Source organism: Anticarsia gemmatalis, chromosome 6, assembly GCF_050436995.1.
Source record: "Anticarsia gemmatalis isolate Benzon Research Colony breed Stoneville strain chromosome 6, ilAntGemm2 primary, whole genome shotgun sequence".
NCBI lineage: Eukaryota > Metazoa > Arthropoda > Insecta > Lepidoptera > Erebidae > Anticarsia > Anticarsia gemmatalis.
The window spans coordinates 4,101,805-4,123,943 of NC_134750.1; the positions used below are offsets into that span (position 1 = coordinate 4,101,805).

General features: G+C 37.7%; 2 protein-coding genes across 2 annotated transcripts; both read left to right on the forward strand.

The window, feature by feature from the left end:
- Positions 1-167: 167 nt before the first annotated feature.
- On the forward strand, positions 168-11,435 carry PolZ1 (DNA polymerase zeta catalytic subunit). Its single transcript, XM_076115308.1, has 17 exons — positions 168-311; positions 386-504; positions 762-890; positions 1,369-1,463; positions 1,631-2,415; positions 2,685-2,874; positions 4,441-4,532; positions 4,621-5,948; positions 6,284-6,968; positions 7,317-7,629; positions 7,997-8,241; positions 8,690-8,850; positions 9,311-9,448; positions 9,841-9,978; positions 10,307-10,497; positions 10,601-10,828; positions 10,965-11,435. Exons 1-17 carry the CDS (start codon positions 296-298, stop codon positions 11,350-11,352), a joined length of 5,241 nt encoding a protein of 1,746 aa, XP_075971423.1. The 5' UTR covers positions 168-295; the 3' UTR covers positions 11,353-11,435.
- A 6,116-nt stretch (positions 11,436-17,551) lies between these two features.
- On the forward strand, positions 17,552-21,733 carry LOC142973519 (uncharacterized). The gene is made up of 4 exons (XM_076115309.1): positions 17,552-17,818; positions 17,900-18,066; positions 18,767-19,893; positions 20,031-21,733. The coding sequence occupies exons 1-4, from the start codon at positions 17,658-17,660 to the stop codon at positions 20,442-20,444; spliced, it is 1,869 nt and encodes a 622-aa protein (XP_075971424.1). The 5' UTR covers positions 17,552-17,657; the 3' UTR covers positions 20,445-21,733.
- Positions 21,734-22,139: the final 406 nt, after the last annotated feature.

Genomic DNA, 22,139 nt, shown 5'->3' on the forward strand with positions numbered 1-22,139 from the left:
TTTCTTGGAATAGGATATTTTCATGAATCATAGATACAATTGTATTTGTTTAGTAAAATATTAATCAACATTATGATTATACAATTTACGAGACGATAGGTTTGTTTTGATGATAATGTCATTGTCAAAGTCAGCCGATTTATGTCAAGCTGTCAATGTGCATTCGACAAAACGGCGATTTGTGGCGGTATAATCAACCAACAACAGGTTAAGACATGAACAAAAATCAAAACATTATAAAATTACATCAAAAATGCTTAAATAATATTTCTAAAGAACGTTTTAAATTATTAGCATGGGTTCCTGCGAATGTAAGTTAGGTCTTCATTGTTGCAAACTTCAGCTGGGACTGTTATCAAAATATTTACGAAGTGTTTATTTACAGATAGCAGTACAAGTCCTGAGTTTTCAGTGAGAATAGTTATTTGTGATCATTATTTAACGAAACCGACGCCGGGGATCGATGTTATTTATTCCGAGTTTAGAGGAGCAGACATCAAACAGGTAACCTAAAGTGTTTTAGAAGTAGAAATACAAAAAAAATGCAAGTAAAGCTAAGATGATCTGAACACTCCATCACACTTAGTCGCAGTAGCTCTTTCTGGCTTTAGCTCAAACTTACCTTCACAATAACAATGTCTTTTTTACCCTAACTTATAGTACCTATAAAGTTAGCTTAGCCATTTAATTTGAACATAATACATGCTACTTACATACAGTCGATTCTATATTTTTCTATAGTTCTTTTCAATAAATTTTAGGTGCCAGTATTAAGGATATTTGGTCCGACACCAGATGGTTATAAAGCATGTATCCACATTCATGGTGTGTTTCCATACTTCTACATTCCATGTCCAACACCAAACCCAGAACCACAATTTTTATACCAGGTATGTATGAATTCATCATCAAATCATCTATGGCCTTTCTTTACCTCTATGGAAAGGTGTCATTTTATGTATGTAACATCTGTGCTTGTTTGCGAGTTCATTTATTTTTAGACTGCTTGTTTACCAAAGCTTTTAGCAATAACATGTAATGAAAACAATCTATCAATAGAACTAAGTGTTTCATTTGCCACTAAATATTGTGAGTAGATGATCTAAAACCAACTAGATGGTCAGACAACATTGTTAAATGTGTAGGGCTGCAATGGATGAGACTAGGGTAGGACTGTATAAAGTGGTTTACTGAAGGGGTGGCCTATACTCAACAGCAGTGGGAGGAAACATGCTGATTAGATAAATAGATTGTGAGGGATTTTTACAGCACTAATTGTGAGGCTGACCTTACACATATCTGGTAGACAACCTTGTTTCTAGAATTATTTACAACTAATATGGTAATTATGGTTTCTGTCAATTCCAGATAGCGGCTAGCTTAGACAAAGCCTTAAATATAGCACTGAAGCAAGCAACTTCAGCTAATCAACATGTATATAAAATATCTCTTGTTAAAGGATTGTAAGTAAAAATCGGTTTCATTCAAAATTTATATTCTCAGTTAATTTCAATGCAACTTCCACCCTGTGTGGGATAACTTCAACACTCAAAAATTATTATTTTTTTTATTTCAAGTTAGTTTTGATTTCATTTTATTTAAATAACTTAAGTAATGTCTCTTCTTCCAGACCTTTCTATGGTTATCATGACAAAGAGCATCTCTATTTGAAGGTGTTTCTATATAGTCCTGGTTTGATCAAACAAGCAGTAGAACTATGTAGCAATGGAGCTATCCTGGGCCAAACCTTCCAGCCTCATGAGTCACATTTAAACTTCACACTACAATTTTTCATAGATTTCAATTTATTTGGAATGAGCAACATAGACCTACAGTGTGTAAAGTTTCGGAAATCTGGTATATCACAAAACAGTAATGAAGTACAAAACTCAAATGACTTTGGTCTGAAACCTGAAAGTTCTTGTCATTATGAAGCTGACTGTGTAGCTTCACATATAATCAATCGCCAGAGAATAGGCAAAGGAGATGGCATCGAAAATCCAGGTTTGGAAGAAGTATGGAACCAGGAGAGTGAAAGGAGAAAGCAACTGAATATATCTCTGGCATCAAAATCGCTATCCCAAGGCAGGATCAAAGCTGAAGAAACCGATTCTCACTATAAATATGAACAGATGTTTTTGATCAAAATGTCTGGGTTGATTGATAAACCTGTGATTATTGAGAATGGTGGGAAGCTTCTAGAAGTGGTACAGTATCCAGCTGAAAGTATGGAAGGCTCACAGCTATTCAAGGCTGTAGATGTGAGTGTGCATTTGCCTGATAGCACCTTGGGAGCTGGTTTCAATCAGACTTTGAGAGGCGATGAATCTACTGCTGAAGATATTGATAATACTTTGGTAGATGAAGATTTGGCTTTAAACAGCAGTCTCTCTTTACATTACAGTCAGGTGTTACGTAAGTAAACAACTATCTATACTAATATTATAAAGCTAAAGAGTTTGTTTGTTTGAGCTAATCTCAGGAAATCTTGGTCCGATTTGAAAAATATTTCAGTGTTAGATAACCCAATGCTACAATCAGAGCACCAGTAGAGAGACCAGAGAGTACCAGTAAAAGATGTTACAAAAACGGGGAATAATATGACCCATTCTCTCTTATGTGACGCAAGCGAAGTTGCACGGGTCAGCTAGTATGCAATAGTAATGATTTAACGTTATTTATAGTAAATAGTGAAGACTTGGAACTACTAGACATGTTACAAGACATGGATGAAAAGGAGGATCAGAAGGTTGAGGAGGACAGTGTGATGGGAACTCCAGCCAATGTTGAAGATGATGCAGATGCTGAACTAGATGATGCTGAATATTCACAGATATTTAATGAAGATACTCTCATTCTTAATCCTGATGAAAGGTTAGTCGGTTTTAATAGTAGTGTTAAATCAAACAGTAGCTACTGCAACGTCATCGGCGTGTACAGATTTTCCAGGATAAAGGAGATCGTCCATTTTGGGCCTTTTTTCAAAGTGCCGGCCAACAAAAAAAAGTGGCATGTATCGATAGAGCTAGCCATTTGAAGCAATAGTTAGTATGGCACGAAACCGGTAGGATCGCTTTGAACCGAGTTATACAGGTTTGAAGATTCATAATATTCAAACATTTATTCATTTCTGAAAGAACTGTGAAACATAAATAATGATTGATTTTGCTAGAATTAACTATCTAAAGCAATTTTGATTGTGAAGCAACCACTATGAAGTTGATTTAAGGTCGTAAGCACACGTATCAACTCAGAAATGGGTCGTCACCGTATCAACTCGAGCTCATCAGTATTATTTGTATGTAATTCCTACTGTAACACACTTATCGGAATCGTTATGTGATCGCCCCGGCTCACGACGATGGGAGTGGTGCGTATGTGCATTATGCATACACCAGCACCCAGGGTGGATTGCGGGGCTATGCGCAAATTCCGATAGAAGGGCGGGCATACCTTCTAAACCGCAACATGTGTCCTCATAACAAGGTCCCGGCGCCCCGATGCGTCGCCACTGGACTGGTCTCTGGCGACTAGCGCAAGGTCAGCGCATCCTCCCTTAGCGAACCCAAGGGGCCGCACCCTCGATTGTGTGCAACTAACAAACCATCGTCTAGGTAAGAGTTCACCTAGAGTGTTGCCGTTGGGTTGTTATGTCCGACTCATAGGCATGTGGAACAATATTTTGTGCTTCGGGCACGATTTGTGATGAGGGCCCTTGTTATGAGGACACATGTTGCGGTTTAGAGGGTATACCCGCCATTCTATCGGAATTTGCACATAGCCCCGCACTCCACCCTGGGTGTTTGTGTATGCATAATGCGCATACGCACCACTCCCATCGTCGTGAGCCGGGGCGATCACATAACGATTCCGATAAGTGTGTTACAGTAGGGAATTACATACAAATAATACTGATGAGCTCGAGTTGATACGGTGACGACCCGTTTCCGAGTTGATACGTATGCTTACGACCTTAAATCAACTTCAGAGTGGTCGCTTCACAATGAAAATTGCTTTAGATAGTTAATTCTAGCAAAATCAATCATTATTTTATGTTTCACAGCACTTTTAGAAATGAATAAATGTTTGAATATTATGAATCTTCAAACCTGTATAGCTCGGTTCAAAGCGATCCTACCGGTTTCGTGCCATACTAACTATTGCTTCAAATGGCTAGTTCTATCGATATATGCCACTTTTTTTTGTTGGCCGGCACTTTGAAAAAGGCCCAAAAATGTATGGAGCCTGGATGATCTCCTTTCTCATCTCATATGTTATTCTAAGTAATAAACTGCCTATGTACTGAATTGCGTCAACTTCCGTCCGGTAGTGTCGAGTTTTGAGTTCCAAACGTCCATCGAGACATTCAAACTTTAGCATTTATTATCTTCATTTAATTAATTATTTTGATAGGATTTACAACTAATAATTTGATTCCAGTAAAGATGAAAGTGAGAGTTCACCTTCGTGGAACGATTCATTTTGGGAAGGCGCTAACATTCCACAGTTAGATGGGACGTGCGACGACGATCGTAAGTTTGCAAACATACTAAGTAATAATAATCATTAATTATCAAATTTATATGAAGGTAAAGTTAATTTATATTCATTTTCTTGCAGATGTAAAAAAAGTTAGGAAAAGGAAAATGAGAGCCTTTAAACTCGGTCTATCACGACCTAAATCTAAAAAACAGGAGTCTAAAGAACTAGATAGTAAATCAGAATCTAACATGAATATAAGTGAAGCAGACGAAATCAATGTTTCAAGAGAAACTATAGAAGATATATCAGATTGTCACTTGAGAAGAGTTGTTAAAGCAGAACCTGAAAGTATTCTAGAAAAATCTATGCATTCTGTAGCAGGCGATGTACATATAAATCTAAAAGTGGAAAATGAATCCATAGTTGATTTAGTTGATAAAGTAACGAAAGGATATAACAAACCTTTACAGCCAGTAGTCGCGGAAAATTATGATCTAGAAAACAAGTTTGAACCAATTGCTGGACCGTCTAATGTTAAATTGAATCAGTCATTTAAACAAAACCTAGATGACAGTTCGAACGATTTAGACTCTTCTCCCGAAAAAACTAAGTTAGGCATAATGAGCTTTTACGATACATCTAAAATATTTGATGTAACATTAGATGATGATGTTGATACACCTCCATGTTTAGACACTACAAAAGACTGTACACAAAAAGATACTGACACAAATGTTGAACCAGAAATTAAAATTGAATTAGAGAAAATGGTTGAAGATGTAAATATTAAAACTGAACAGAACACTACTATAATAAGTGAGAAAGATTACAAAACATTTACTCCTCGAACAAAACCGCCAACGAAAGGCTATGTTAAGTCCACTTTACAACAATACAACATTCCGAAAACTAAAAACTTAGAACCATATTATTCCGACCATAAAGATGTAGGTGACAAAGTAGAAATAGGTCAAATACTGCTGAAATTAAACAGTAAAGTATCAAGAGATCAGAAATCATTCGAGAAAGTTTTAAATGTGACAAGTTTGGAAGAATGGAGGCAATTGATATTCATGCAGAACAACGAAATGTCTCAAGAGTCTAAGCCAGATGCACTGAAGCTTTTACTAGCAGGAAATAGAAAATGTGTTCTAGAGCCAGTAAAACGACCACCAAGTTGTCACGAAGTACGAAAATGGTTGGAAAATAAAAATAGTGAATCAACAGAACAAATAAGTGAAGTTACAAAAGTAGATATAAGTAAAAATATTGATGATCTAGATAATTCTCAAGCTTTAGGTTTAGCTGAAATCAACAATAGTATTGGTTTAGAAGCTGATGAAAGGGATAGAAGTAATTTGAATACTAGTTTACAAGTCACTATGCAGCCTGATGGATCGTTCCTATGCTTCGGTAGTAACGACACTCGGCAGGAGAGCAGCTCTATTGATACGCCTATAGTTGATGTAAGTGGTTTTACTTATTTTATTCCATTGAAATGCAATTACATTTTTATCCTTAGCTTGCGTTTTCGGGGACGCTATTTTTTTATATGTAGGTGGGGGTCTTTGGAATCTGAAGTTCAAGTTGGTGTCGCCATCTTAGAATAAGGAGTTTCGGGATCAGGGGTAAGGGTGGTGACCCCACATACTTGAACTTAAGTTTCTATTGACCATATTTACATGAAAAAAATATAATTGCGTCCTCTGAAAAGCGCAACCTTGCATGTAACTTTTCAATACACTATTTGAAATATATTTAATATTTGTAATTCTTCTCTGAAATATTCGTTTTTGTACAGGTAAACTTTCTGACGATCATCACAGTAGAAGTTCTCACATCGGTCAGAGGAGACTTAAACCCAGATCCGGCTTTAGATCCCGTCCAAGCTTTATTCTTAACCATAACCAATGACTGTCCACCAGACCACCGATTGCAAAAAAACATTACTAAAATACTAGTGGTCGAAGAAACAAAGACACCGAAATATCTTGATAGATGCGGTTTTAATGCAGACATCACTTACGTTAGTAATGAGAGTGAGTTATTCGAGACAGTCATTGGATTGGTAATAAAGCACGATCCTGATATAATGTGCGGGTACGAAATAGAAATGAACTCTTGGGGGTACGTGTTTGAGAGAGCTCAAGTCTTAGGCTTGGAAATTGTCAAAGAAGTTTCTAGAATAACAGAGAAGTATCGACAGAAGCGATGGAGGGGGGAAGACACGGATTTCGAAGGCAGAATCATTGGTAGAATCATGTTGAATGTGTGGAGATTGTTTCGTCACGAAATGGCATTATCTAGTTATAGTTTTGAAAACTGTATGTATGAAATATTGAAAGAGAGAGTTCCGAAGTACAGTTACGCTCAGTTGGCTAAATGGTGGGCAGATGAGTCGAGGATATTGAGATGGATACCGGTTGAATATTATTTGACTAAACTGTCTGGAACTGTAAGGATGTTGGACAAACTAGACATTATTAGTGAGTACACTTTTGATTATTTTATCGATTTGCATTACTTAGGTTTGCTACACACATTCTGTTCGGCATTAATCGGCCTAGTTGGGCGGCAAAGATGTGTAGATCAACCCAAACGGCAAACGAAAACAAGTGAATCAAGGCGGTTTTGTTGTTCGATAAATATTGCCGAATCAATTTTATTTGTAGCAACTCTTATAGATAAACATCAAGAAACTTTGTATGACTAAGGTTGCATGATATGCAAAATCTACAACATGCTTTCGGCCAACATAGTAGACTCATAGCCCTCTCTTATGGGAAGGAGAAATATAACAAATTTAATAGAAACTTCTAATATTTATATTACAGACAGAACATCAGAACTGGCAAGGCTGTTCGGTTTACAATGGTGGGAGGTGTTATCTCGTGGATCACAGTTTCGGGTCGAATCTCTAATGTTACGAGCGGCAAGGCCTTTGAACCTCGTCGCATTGTCGCCTACAGTCAAACAAAGGGCGGCTATGTGTGCTCCGGAATGTCTTCCACTCATATTTGAACCGGAATCTCGGTTTTATACGGACCCTGTGATTGTGTTAGACTTCCAAAGCCTCTATCCTTCTATGATGATAGCTTATAACTATTGTTTTTCTACTTGTATTGGACGAGTTCAGAATATTAATGGGTAAGTAGCACTCAATGGCATGAATTTCTATCTTGCTCTTTCTTAATGTTATCAAAAAGATCGTAGTAAATTTAACTAAGCCCTAGCTTGACCATTTCTGAATAAGTGTTGGTTAACTTATAATGTGGAATAAGTACCGGTTAGCTTATCAAATGGAATTTTTACAGTACCTAGTTTTCATATTTTTTTTGTCGTTTTATCTGTCGTATAGCTTAATCACCTCTCTATATTTTGTTAACATGGCAAATAATCGTGAACGTTCTTGTTCAATCCAAAAAAAATCTTTTAAAATTAATGTTCATATTTTTCCAATTACTGAAATAGAGAGTTAATTCTTATTTCTACTTCTACAACTTTTATTTCTTAGTGATGTTGCCTACGAATTCGGAGCATGGCGCCTTCGAATACCCAAGTCCAAACTGGAAGCTTTGGTTAAGAAGGGCTTAGTCCACTGGTCACCGGTCGGAGTCGGCTTCGTGAAATCCTCCGTGCGTCGCGGAGTACTGCCTGCCTTGCTAAGAAGGATATTAGCGGCAAGGCAAGCTGTGAAAAAGAATATGAAAGCTCAAACAGATGAAACTGTGAAGAAAGCTATGCATTCTAGACAATTAGGTAAGAAATTATAAAGTATTTTGTGAATCGTGACCGTTATTTTATAAAGTTTTGACTGCCTCCGTGGCGCAGTGTTTTAGGTCGCCACGCCGCTACCATTGCGTCGGGAGGTCGTGTTTGATTTCCACACGGAACAATTATTTGTGCGATCCGCAAATAATTGTTTCGGATCTGGTTGTACTTTGTGTCCGTTGGTTGTAACAAAAAAAAGTTAGGGTTAGGCCAGAACACTCCGCTTGGACGGCGCACTACGAATCTTATATTGCTGTGAGACGTTAGAGATGCGTCATATAAAGAGCCATGGCAATGAGGCAAGGGAAATTGGTAAATGTCGGACCAATTGGCGTTCTTTAATCTCTGTCTAGCCCTAGGCGAAAAAGTCATGACATTTATGTATGTAAAAACATTAATTATCATGACTTATAAATAATATGTGCGTTCGTTTCAGGTTTAAAGTTAATAGCGAACGTAACATACGGGTATACAGCAGCTAACTTCAGCGGTCGCATGCCGTGTGTCGAAGTGGGCGACAGTGTCGTCGCTAAAGGCAGGGAGACGCTGGAGCGAGCCATCAAGATGGTACGCGAGAGTACGCAGTGGAACGCCAAGGTAAATATGCTCTACAACCATGATAATAAGCGAAATTAACTCCATTTGTAGCGCCTTACGGATGAGCCTTTTTCTATGTCATTTTTAGGGTTCCGTACCTAAAAGGTAAAAACGGGACCCTATTAAGCCTCTGTTGTCACCAGACTATCCGCTGTCACCAGACTGTACCTCATAAACCGTAATAGCAACGAAGCTGAAATTGTCACAACTTACCTATGTATTTCCGTTGCCGCTAAGGGGTCCTGATAAAATAAACCCTTTTTACGCGAGTGTCCGTTCTGACTCTTACTTGGCTAGTTTTTATTGATATGTAATGTTTAAAAGACAATGGTATTTAGTACGATTTTTAAACAGAAAAGTACACTGTTTTCTGAAGACTAATACAAAATACAATTTTGTTTTTATATAAGTACCCAAAATTTGCTACAGAATATGTTTTACGTTTAAACGTGTCTCTCAGGTGATATACGGCGACACGGACTCAATGTTCGTGCTAGTGCCGGGCGGTACCCGGGCGGAGGCGTTTCAAATTGGACAACAGATCGCCGACGCCGTCACCGCAGACAACCCCTCGCCTGTCGCACTGAAACTTGAAAAGGTATTGCATATCCACACTATCCGTATACTATCTTATCCTATAATATATATTTTTTCAATCTGGCTGGAATGTTAACCTTTGTAATGCAAGAAAATTTCCTGAAAAAAGGAAATCTTTTTCGCTAGTCAAATAAATATTTATGTTGTAGAACTTGTAGACAAAGCTTCTTCCGATCGGCTACTAAGATTCGTCAGATAATGCGATAAGGACGATAAATAGATTTCCATTTTTTATTTAATTGGATATTTTGTACAAAATATAAACTACGTTTGTTGATTAGAAAGTTGTTTTTACGAGTTCTCTATTTTTGAGCATATAGTATGCTAGTTATGAAGCTGTCATAAGGGCAAATTCTTTTCTAATAATAATAAGATGTAAATATTCTTTGATAGGTTTATCAACCATGTATTCTACAAACAAAGAAACGGTACGTCGGCTACATGTACGAGAGTGCCGACCAACAGACTCCTGTGTATGAAGCCAAAGGCATCGAGACTGTACGCAGAGACGGATGCCCCGCTGGAGTCAAAGTAAGTATTGAAACACGCACATTTACTGATGTACCTACTAATTATGGCCGCAGTATCTTAAAACATATTAGGTCCGGGAAAAAAGCTTTTTCGCATTATAGTATGTATGAACTTGTAATAAAATCTCTATGGCTTCAAGAATCACAAATGAGTACACGGTTCATTAGGTTTCTTTCAGTGAGCTCGTGAGGTACCCAAATATTGAGCTTTTTGTGTAGAGAAAAGATTTTATTACAAGTTCATACATACTATAATGCGAAAAAACTGTTTCCCCGACCTAATAAGTTTTAATATACGGCCACCATCGCTTATTTGATACTCTGTCCAGCTTCTCCAGCGCGCTCTGTGCGAGTTGTTCGAGACTGGCGACATGTCCCGCGTCAAGCGCTCCGTCATGTCCACGCTGTCCAAGCTGGCTGACGGCACGCTGCCGCCGCAGGAGCTATTCTTCACGCGCGAGTACCACGGCCCCGCAGGATACCGGCCCGGCGCCAGCGCTCCACCTAACGAGATAGCTAAGTACGGAAACGAGATCGTCGACAACATTATAAATGCGAGAGCATCCAGTAGAGATTTATTTTATAGTTTCCAATCTATAATGGCCGTAATCCTTCGACCGTAGACGTACGGTGGCGCAGGACCGGCGCGCGCTGCCGCGGACGGGCTGGCGCGTGGCGTGGCAGGTGACGGCGGGCCCGCCCGGCGCCGCGCTGCTGCGCCTGGCGCGCGCGCCCCGCGAGCTGGCGCGCGACCCGGCGCTGCGCCCGCACGTGGCCTACTACGCCGCGCGCGTGCTGCTGCCGCCGCTGCACCGCTGTCTGTCGCTGCTCGGCGTCGACGTCTTTAAATGGTGAGAGAACCGGCCGGTCGTCCGGAATCGAGCGGAGGTCGCTCGCCGAGAGTGTCGGGTCGAGTCGAATCGGCGCCGTCGTATCGGTCCTCCGACCTCGATTCGTAACAATAATACGACGATTGTCTATCGCCAGGTGGGCCGAGATCGGGACGACTCGCGAGATCCGCGCTCGCGGCTGCCGCGACGAGGGCGGCATCGCGCGCTACATGTGGCGCGAGCGCTGCGCCCTGTGCGGCGCCCGCAGCGCGCGCTACGCCGTGTGCGAGCAGTGCGGCGGCGGGGGCGCGGCGCAGCGGGCCGCCGCCGCGCTGTGCCGCCGGGGGGCCGGCGCCGCGGGCCGCGTGCGCGCCTGCGACACGCTGTGTGCCGCGTGCTGCGCGCACGCCTACTCTGCGGACTGTGAAAACACCGAGTGCCCCGTCTTGTGGCGTCGTATTAGCGCCCGAGGCGAGTTGGCGCAGATACGCGACGTCGTCGCTCATCTCCCGCCGCGGTTCACGAGAGAGAGCTTGGACTTTTAGTTGTTCCTGTGATATTAAAGGAGGAATCGAAGTACCTGTCGAATAAATATTTTAATATAAATCGGCCTCGCATTCTTTTATTCTATAGGATAGGGATTGAATCTCTAATAATAATGCGTGTTACTTCGTTATTTTTGTCCATTCGACTCGTTTATGCAACGACAAGTTAGCTTTTCTGTGTAGCCAAACTGTGGCGTACCCCATAGAAATCATACAGACATTTAAGCGATATTTTGTGTGGTGAGAATATTTACCTTTATAAATTAAAATGCCGTATCATAGTAAAACATACTACTGTCGTTAATCGTAATCAACATGAAAAAGTCATGACATTGTAGTTTGACTAGATATCTAAAACGTAAGCCGACTCTACGCTAATACTGTCAATCATAGAAATTATGGTCAAAGTTGGTGCAACAGCAAACAACCAAGGTTTTTATTTTCCATAAGAGCTAGTTTTATACCAAAAAGAAGGTCTTTTAAAAAGCAAACTAAAAGTAGATCCAGTGGCGAAGCTATGCCTGCAATTTTTTCCAAGTAGACTTAACTAAAAATTGTTCAATAAGATCATAAAATCATTTTGTCTATGGTACGCTATTTTGGCGCGGTAAAATTTTTCAACTTAATTTCAATAAAATATTATTTTACCGTAATTAACGTGCAAATTGCAATGAATCTTATCACTACGGGTTATGGATAGCGATAGTGAAATTAATAACTTGTTGCAAAAAGAATTGGAGTCGGATTCGGAGTGTTATAATATGGAGGAAGTAGAATGTATAGAAGAGCGCGTAGTACAAATTTATGAAGAAACGGGTAACAGTAGACCGGAACAGATGAAACGTAAGAGAAGCGGCGGTGATGAAGAGGAGTTATGGACGGAGGTAGGCAGGAAAGTTAAAATTATGGCGCACAATGTTACTAACATTAATATGAGGAGAGCGGAGGAGCACATTGAAGTGAGTATGACTTCTAAAATTGATACATTACCTAAACAGATCGGCTTGGCGCGAATTTTAAAGTCAGAAAATATATTGGGCGTTATAAGAGTTAAATATGTTAATGCTTATAAAGTATTGATACAATTCAGTGATGAGGAGTGCGCTGAGAAATTGTTACAATGCAAATATTTTATAGAGAAAGGATACAAGTGTCAGAAAACGTATGAACTAGGTGTATCCTATGGTGTCATTAAGGATATTGAACGAGATTTGAGTGAAGAGGAGGTACTTCAGACGTTAGAAAGTAACATTCCTATTGTAAGCGTCAAACGGTTGCTGCGTCGCAATTTTGATAACGGCACTTTTGAAGATAGCGAAAGTATTAGGATTTGTTTTAAGGGCTCTTCTTTACCACCATATGTGCACTCTTATGGCTTGAGAATTAAAGTCGATTCATATATTTTTCCGGTCACACAGTGTTCAAAATGCTGGAAGTATGGCCACAATTACAAGGTTTGTTCACAAAGTATAAATACTTGTCCTAAGTGCGGAAAGTCACATGCTAACTGTGAAATTACTACTTATAAATGTATCAATTGCGCGGGAAGACATATGGCTCTGTCAAAGACCTGTCCAATATTTATCAAAGAGAAAAGAATCCGCGAGTTAATGGCTGAGTTCAATTGCACGTACAAGCGAGCACTTACATTGTACGTTCCACCATCACCACCTGTTTATTCTAGTAATTCTTTGGCTCCTGAACGGTCGGTCATCGTGGAGGATAAATGCGAGCAATCAGCAAGAAATCCATCTACAAGTAGAACTGAGGTAAGTCCAACATATGCAGAAATATCTAAACGTACTTCACACGTTTCTGCTGGACAAAGCACTTCATCTGCTTCCGATAACTTACTAAAGAAAACAGCTAAGAAAAAGACAGACAAACATCGCAAAAGACAGAGTTTTCAGTTGGCAGAGGTTGAGTCTGTTACAGATTCTAGTGATGAATCTCAAAATGAGGAAACTAATTATGAGAAGGAAGGACGTAACACCACGGGGCTTCAACAGTTAATTCAGAAGATAAGAGATGTTATTTTTATGCAGAAGTTAAGTTTTAACGAGAAACTACGATCTTGCGGGCGAATAATTTACGATTGGATTATTAACTCTATTGTTAGTTGTTTCTCTGAGTGGTCCGTCTTCAAAACCTTTATAAATAATGGATTTTCGAGCTCATAACACTTTTAATGTAATACAGTGGAACTGCCAGAGCATTCGACCTAAATTGTTAGAATTGGAACAGCTATTATCACAAGAGAAAATACATATTGCCATTTTGAGTGAGACTTGGTTGGAGCCCGACTCTATTCTAAGATTATCTGGTTACAATATCGTTCGTCAGGACCGGGACGACGGATATGGAGGAGTGGCCCTGATTATGCACTCTTCTGTCAAGTTTCAGCTTAGCAAAATTAATGTTAATGTTAATCCAGGAATTCAGCTAGTACATGTCAAGATTTTAAACTGCTCTCACATAGAAAATATTTTATCGGTGTACTGTCCGTCAACTGTTCAAACTTCACCAAGTGATTGGGACTCGATTTTTAGTATTTGTCATAAACGCACTTTAATAGCTGGTGATTTCAATGCTCATCATGCCAGCTGGTCATATAAGACTGATGCTAGAGGTACCCAGATCTTTGATACCATTTTGGATAAAAACTTTGTGACCCTAAATGATAGTTCTCCTACAAGAATACGTCTAGTGAATGGTAGGCTACAAAAATCCTCTCCTGATGTGACTATGTCTTCTAATGACATTGCATTAAAATTTGTGTGGAAAGTAACAAATGAAAATCTGGGTAGTGACCACCTTATCATTCAACTATCTACCTCCCTCGTTTCACACGCAATCTTTGACAAGAGAAGGGATTTCAAGAAAGCTAATTGGACAAATTATTCTACTGCTCTAAATGACACCTTTGCAGAATTAATATTACCTGATGATCCGCAGGAAGCATACAGCCAATTCATTGATACTATTAACACTGCCGCTGACAATTATATACCTGTCGTTAACATCTGTAACGATCCGTTACGTATTGAAAAATTTACCCCTAAACCTTATTGGAACGTGGATATTTCTCGTGCCGTGGCGGAACGAAGACTAGCACTCGCTACATTTAGAAAAAATCCGACTCCACTACACCTAACAGTTCTTCAAAGTAAAGTGTCTGCCGCGCAGAGACTTATTCGAAACGCTAAGAGAAACTCGTGGCGGAAGTTCTGCAGCAGCATCGACGAATCTACATCCGCGAGCGACATGTGGCGGAGGATGAAGTGGTTGAAAGGATATCGGTCTCCGAAGGCTCAAGTCTCTCAAGATGTTGCTGAAGAGCTTCTACATAGTTTATGCCCGGACTACGTGTCACCAGAGACGCCATTATTTTCTTCTGACAATAAATTACTTAGTAAGTCTATTTCAGTTCACGAGTTGCTTCGTGCTACGAAAAACAAAGACACAGCCCCTGGTGACGATGGTATTTCATTCTCCATGATCAGGAATTTACCTCCTGTTGGTAAGCAATTGCTTGTTAATATTTATAATCAGTTTTTGTCTTTAGGGTATACTCCTGATCAATGGAGAAGGAGTAAAATCGTTCCTATACCAAAGTCTAGTAGTAATAATAACCTGCAAAGTGCTGTGCGCCCAATAGCTTTAATGTCATGTCCGTGTAAAATATTTCATACTATTTTAAAACATCGTTTAGAATGGTTTTTAGAGGTAAAGGGCTGTTTCTCCAATAACACAATTGGCTTTAGAAAGGCTCGTTCCTGTTTGGATAGCCTTGTTAAATTAGTATCTCAAATCCAGTTAGGTTTTTGTAACGATTCAGTGACTCTTGCATGTTTCATAGATATAAATAATGCCTACAATAATGTCAATGTTAAAATTTTGTTGAACACTTTGGATAATATAGGGGTTGGTACAAATATTTGTAATTATTTATGGGATTTTCTCAGGTCTAGAGAATTAAGTATAAAGTGTATGGATAAATATAACATTACTAGAACTACAGGCACTGGAGTGGCTCAGGGTGACCCCTTATCACCTCTATTATTTAATGTTGTCACAATGCACATTTGTAATGATATGGTCAATATTTTTAGCTCTCAGTATGCTGACGATTTCGTTTTGTATGGCACATATAAAACCATAGGGCAAGCATGTCCGAGTTTACAGTCCGCTTTAGATATAATGAGTCAATTAGTTGAAGATATAGGCTTGGAGATATCTGAAAATAAGACATCTGTTTGTGTTTTCAGGAAGGGTGTCAATAGGCAGGATGTTAATATTTATCTTAAGGGATCAAGGGTGCAATTATTGGACTGTGTTAAATATTTAGGAATTTGGTTAGACAGGAGTTTAAAATGGGGTAAACACATAAACGAAATTTCTCAAAAAACTTTAAAATTTATTAACGTGCTTAAAATATTGGCTGGATCAGATTGGGGCATACATCCTAAATATTTAAGAAGTTTGTATATTTCTTTAATACGTAGCCGCTTAGATTATGGAAGCTTTCTTTACGACACAAGCACTAAAAGTTATTTGTATAAACTAGACAAAATTCAAAATCAATGTATGCGTATCATTGGTGGATTCGTAAAGAGTACTCCAATTCATGTAATGCAGAATGAGCTTTGTTTACCACCTCTTCATCTCCGTAGGCAATACCTCGCAGGAAAATTTTGGTTGAGAAGTAGATCTTTTGAAAATAGTGACAATGTATGTTTAATTTCTCAATTGTCTAATCTTTGCCACAGATCAGGAGCTTGGACTAGAGGGAAAACTCCTCTATTAGTTGAGAATTTTGATTTTTTTAAATGTTTTCCTATTTATTCTTCTGTTAATTTAGAATTGTATAGCCTAGACACCTGGGTACAAAATATTAATTTAGATAATATCATTTGTTGTCACATAGATGGCGTTACTAAATCCAAAAGAAATTTGGGTTCCGTTTATTTATTTCAAAAATGTTGTGATATGATTGATAACAAATATAATGGATTTTATAAATTGTATACTGATGGTTCAAAAGGTAATGCTTGTAGTGGATCAGCTGTTCATGATCCCCAGTTAGATATTAACTTTAAGTTTAAAATCGGTTCTGATGTGTCTATTATGTATGCCGAATTGTTTGCTTTATCTGAAGCCCTTACCTACATTTCAAATATTGATTATGATAAGTTTGTGATATTAATAGATTGTAAAAGCGCTCTACAACATATTGCTCGATGCACTACCAATTTTAGAGGTCTTCCCATAGCATATTCAATTATTGACACAATCCGTAATATATTAGCAGCTGATAAAATTATTATCCTACAATGGATTCCATCACACATCGGGGTAAGTGGTAATGAAGTGGTCGATCAGTTAGCCAAAGAAGCTTTGTTGGATGGCATAATTAAACAAATTATTCCGTTTTACACAGATATTTTACCCGTTCTGAAAGCCAACATTTACAATCTCTGGAAAGAGTATAATACCAGATGTTCTTTAAATAAAGGCATCTGGTATCATACTATCCGTTCGTCGCCATTTCATTACCCCTGGTTTGTTTCGAGCAATTTGAGTAGACAAGCTTTAGTTACAGCCTTCCGTATCCGTTCTGGTCACTTACCACTAAACAAATTTGCATTCCTTATGAAAAAAGTATCGTCACCTAATTGTTCAGACTGTGACATTATCGAAGATGCATATCATATTTTAATGGAATGTGTAAGAAACGAGTCTTTTAGAATTAATATTTTCAACGATATCATACAAGTTCCTTTTAATGTTGGGTGTTGCAATACTGTGTTGTCTGAGCCTGATACCAAGAATGCGAAAACATTGTACAAATTAGTTAAGTTAGGAATAAGTTCTAGATTTTAATGTTTAAGTTCAAGTTTTATATAATTTTGATTTAGGTGTTTATTTAGTTTTAGTTCAAAATTTGTTTTTATTTATAAGTACTTATTGAATTGTAGCATTACGAGGACGACATGGTCGCTTCTCTTGTGTACCAAGTCCTCTATAAATTAAATAAAGATTTTAAATAAATAAAAAAGATCATAAAATTTTAACAAAGTGATATTGTTGAAGTTGTTTCGCGGCACCTTATAGCTGCGTTAAACGATTAAAATATTATAATAATCTGTGCTTTTGCTAGCTGTCAAAAACAAGTGTCAGACTCAAAATGACATCATGACAAGTTGACACATATGACAAGTTTATCAACCAAGTCCTACATTGTTTCGTTTATCTTTTTCGATTATTGAAGTTTTGTGTGTATTAATTAATTTTAAGCGTTACAAATGGATCGAAACACAGAGTTAAGAAAACTGCCTGCAGCGTCCCTTTCAAATATTGCAAATATTTTGGAAATAAACGAGGACTGGCAAAAAATTGTACCACTTATTCCGAAGAATCTTCAAAGTAAGCAATTCGAGCGTAAATACAATTATGAGGAAATTAAGTAAGTTAAACAGTCACTTTGTACTATCATTTAATTGACAGAAAGGTTAAAGATCAAACTAATTCAGTCCACTTTGTGTAGGTTAATGGAGAATCATGCTAAAGAAACGAAACGAAAGTATGCTGAAGTATTGTTCGATGAATGGGGTACATCAGGAAGAGTGAGACCAACTCTAGACACGCTAATGAAGATATTGCAACAAGCACAAATATTCCGCGCCGCTGATGAAGTTGCAAGAATGATTGGAGGTAATGTTTGTATATTCCATTTTACTAATATGTAAGGAAAACTAACTCACTCTGTACTTGAAAGGGGGTTGAAGGTAAATATTATAGAAAACAAAATGTCAATTTTAGTGTTGTAGTCTACAAAAGGAAATAATTTAAAGCTTTGGTTTGAACCCTACAAATAATATACAGTCAGCCCCCTGCATAGATGCTGCAAATCAAAGTATCAATCTGAGTAAAGTTTCATAGTTAAATTTTACTTATAGTAATTTTATTGTTATAATATGCCTAACATAGTCAAGGTTGTATAATTTTCTCAAACTTACCAATAAGCACAAGGATAAAATGTTACAGAAAATTTTATTTCAAACTAGCTGACCCGCGCAACTTCGCTTGCGTCACATAAGAGAAACATAATTTTCCCCGTTTTTGTAACATTTTTCACTGGTACTCTGCTCCTATTGGTCGTAGCGTGATGATATATAGCCTATAGCCTTCCTCGATAAATGGGCTATCTAACACTGAAAGATTTTTCAAATCGGACCAGTAGTTCCTGAGATTAGCGCGTTCAAACAAACAAACAAACAATCAAACAAACAAACTCTTCAGCTTTATAATATTAGTATAGATGTTTAAACATCTTGACAAGCATCAGAACCAACTGGCTGTCTAGTCTATTGCCTGTGGATATAATACTTATAGATTTTATTTAATGTTGCAGAGCCAGCACCACCTAGACCTGTGGATGGTCCTGCTGCTGCCATCACTATCAATTTAACTAACCTTATAAATGAAGAAAGTGTGGAGCAAAGGTTGAACTCTATGAGAACAGTAGACAGTGACAACCTGAATAACTCCAGCCATGATCAAGTCTTATGCAATGGCACTACTAGACAATTGAGGCCCCCACCCAACTTGATTGCATTTTCTGAAGACATACAAAGTGCAAACATACCAAACATCCATGAATTACAATCTGTAGCCCAAGAATATAAAAAAGAAGTTTCTAATATGATTAAGTTCTCAGGTTCGCAATCAACACTGGCTTCAGAAAATGTGCCAGCTCTAACGGCATTACTATCTGATTCAATAGACAGAAATCCAGTTAGTTCTGTACAAACTGATTCTGCCTATACTCCTATCAGTTCTATACTATCTGAAACAGATCAGTCAAATAATACTGACACATCGACACAGAATGACCCATTTATGCCAGGACACAACTCACATGGCATCATGTCCAACATGGATATATATGGCATTATAGACATGGCTATATTAGAAGATAAAAAGTTAGTTGCTTTTGATTATAAAGAACTGGAAATGCTGACAAACAAATTTTGTGAAACATTTGTTGAAACAGCAAAAGGTCCTGTTGGAAAGATAGGCAGTGGTGGTTTTGGAGATGTGTATGTTGGTACACACAAAAAGCATGGGGCCCTTGCTATAAAGAGAGTTCGAGGCTTCTATCAGATCAGTTGTGATCTAGATACTGTTATGAAAATATTCAATACTGAAGTGAAGTCCCTCTCTCATCTGAGACATGAAAATATTGTACCTATATTTGGATATTCTATTGACGGTCCAGCTCCATGTGTAGTGTGCAAGTACATTGATGGTGGATCATTGCAGGCAAAAATAGCAGCTAAAGTGTTGACAGAGCGGGAAAGGGTAAATATAATGACAGGAACTGCTGAGGGCCTCAAATACATCCATCACAGTGAAAAACCACAATTAACAGATGAAATTCAGAGTGAAACAGAATCATTGACATCAAAGAAAAGCTATTACCTTCATGGGGATGTTAAGAGTGCCAATATTTTGTTAACTAAAGATTGTGTACCAAAGGTAAGAATAAGCTAAATTAAAACAAAATCTTATTTTATTGTTGTGGACAAGAATTTTTTTGTCTGTACATGTAACTACATCTTTCAAATTAACAATATAAACATTCTTTAACCTGCAATTTTTATTATTACTTACAGTTATGTGACTTTGGTTTGGCGAAACAACTGGATACCACACTAATTACAAAATCAATGATGGGCACATCTGCTTACATGGCACCTGAAGGATTTTCAGGAACAATTACACAGAAGAATGATATCTTCAGTTTTGGAATTGTGCTTCTAGAACTTATAACTGGTTTAAAACCTATTGTGACAACCAGTGGCGAAAATATTAATATCAAAAATTATGTTGAGGAGAATAGCACTGATGGAGATATCACACAACTCCTGGACCGAGTGGTACCCAAATGGACAGTCGCTCAGAAAGTGTATGAACTAGCCCAGTCTTGTCTTAGATGGGAGAAAAACAAGAGACCCTCTATAGATTATGTGTGCAATGCTTTAAAAGAACTCAAGCAACCTAACGAAGATTTAGTTGCGCAACTTTAACTTTGAAGTGTACAACCCTGTTTTATATTCTATGTAATATTTAAACGCATTTAAGATTCTTAAATACGTTTTTAGCGTAACAAATAATATGACGAACGTAAATCTGACCTGATTTAACTGAAACTAGAATATCTATGTTGGATTCACACAAATATTTTAATAACAACTTGTTCCAGTGAAAGTTAAGTTTAGTAAGTTATTACACTGTGATATCGAAAAAGTTGCGGTCTGGTAAATCAAAACCAAAATTAATGTTAATCAAGTGCATATAACATAACATATACGCTTTATTGGCGAAATATAATAATTTTCACAGGTTGAAACTAGGACTAAGATAATAATTAAATATCATGCAATATAGAGGTGGGACTAGTCTCTCTTTGCCCGAAGAAAGAAAGGTCAGGTCACTGGTCAGGATCCTACTTATTTCACTTGTCATTTATTGATAGCTTACATATTATAAGTGTCGGTAAACAACTTGAACATAAGTGTTTTCAACAGCAAAATTAAAGCAGATTCTCGGTTGATCGTCCTGCCAATCGGGCCATCGAGGCACAACAACCCTTGCCTGTACTCTGCATTTATTTTCAAGCGGACCCAAAAATCGTTCATTATGGTGTAGCGAAATCGTTCAAGTTGTTTGACTACACTATAATATTATTAAGGACTAATAATGTAAACAACCCGTAGAGTGTAGTTTATGAGAATTTTTAGTGACTAACATGAAATAATATTTTACATAATAACCTATGTATAATTAAGTGATTATTAGTGATACAAAAAAGGTGCTTTATATACTAACATTTACGTAATCCGTTCTTTATAGTACGATAGACATGTAAGTCTGGACTTCTTATCGCAAAGCGAGATAAGTTTGGTAAAATTTAAATTGGGGGACATACATTTTATTAAGTAGGTACCTATTTACAAAAATGCTTACAACTTGTACCCGCGAACACAAGTAGTTAGGTTTCTATTAGATGGAAATAAAAATACATTTATTATATAAATTGTTAATGTTGTTAAGCAAGTTTAAAACGTCTATCGTATCGTATATCCCAGGGATAAATGTTGTGATATAAAAGGAAAGTTAAGAATTAAATATTTGTTAAAATATATGTTGGCTAATGATATGTCTGTGTATAATAATAAACAAGAACAAGTTTAAAATTGTAAATAACACACTTTTTTAAGCATTTACTTCCAGTTAAACTAGCACTTTTGTGTGAAATATATTTTTGAGATAAATTGTGCAAATTTATAATAAATAAATATTGTTGGACAACTCACACACGGTCATTTGATTCCAATCTAAGCAGAGCGTGTACTATGGTAACCAAATAACTGATAAACATACTTATATACTTCTAAATACATACTTATATAGATAAATTAACATTCAGGCTCAGAACAAATACTCGTGCTCATCACACAAAGATTTGTCCCGGGTGGGATTCGAACCCACCACACGCGGCGCTACGGTTGTTGCGGCGAGGTGACCGCCTAAACCACTGCGCCAAACGTGCAGTTATAATGTAGGTAATCTTACCTTAAATGCATGTATTATATTATTACTTCTATAATATTCGTATATTAAATGTCCACCTTTATACCACGCTACGTGAGATCGGATCGGTAATCGGCCGTCAACTATGTCTTCACCATTTCCTGTTCATATAATAATATATCATATCA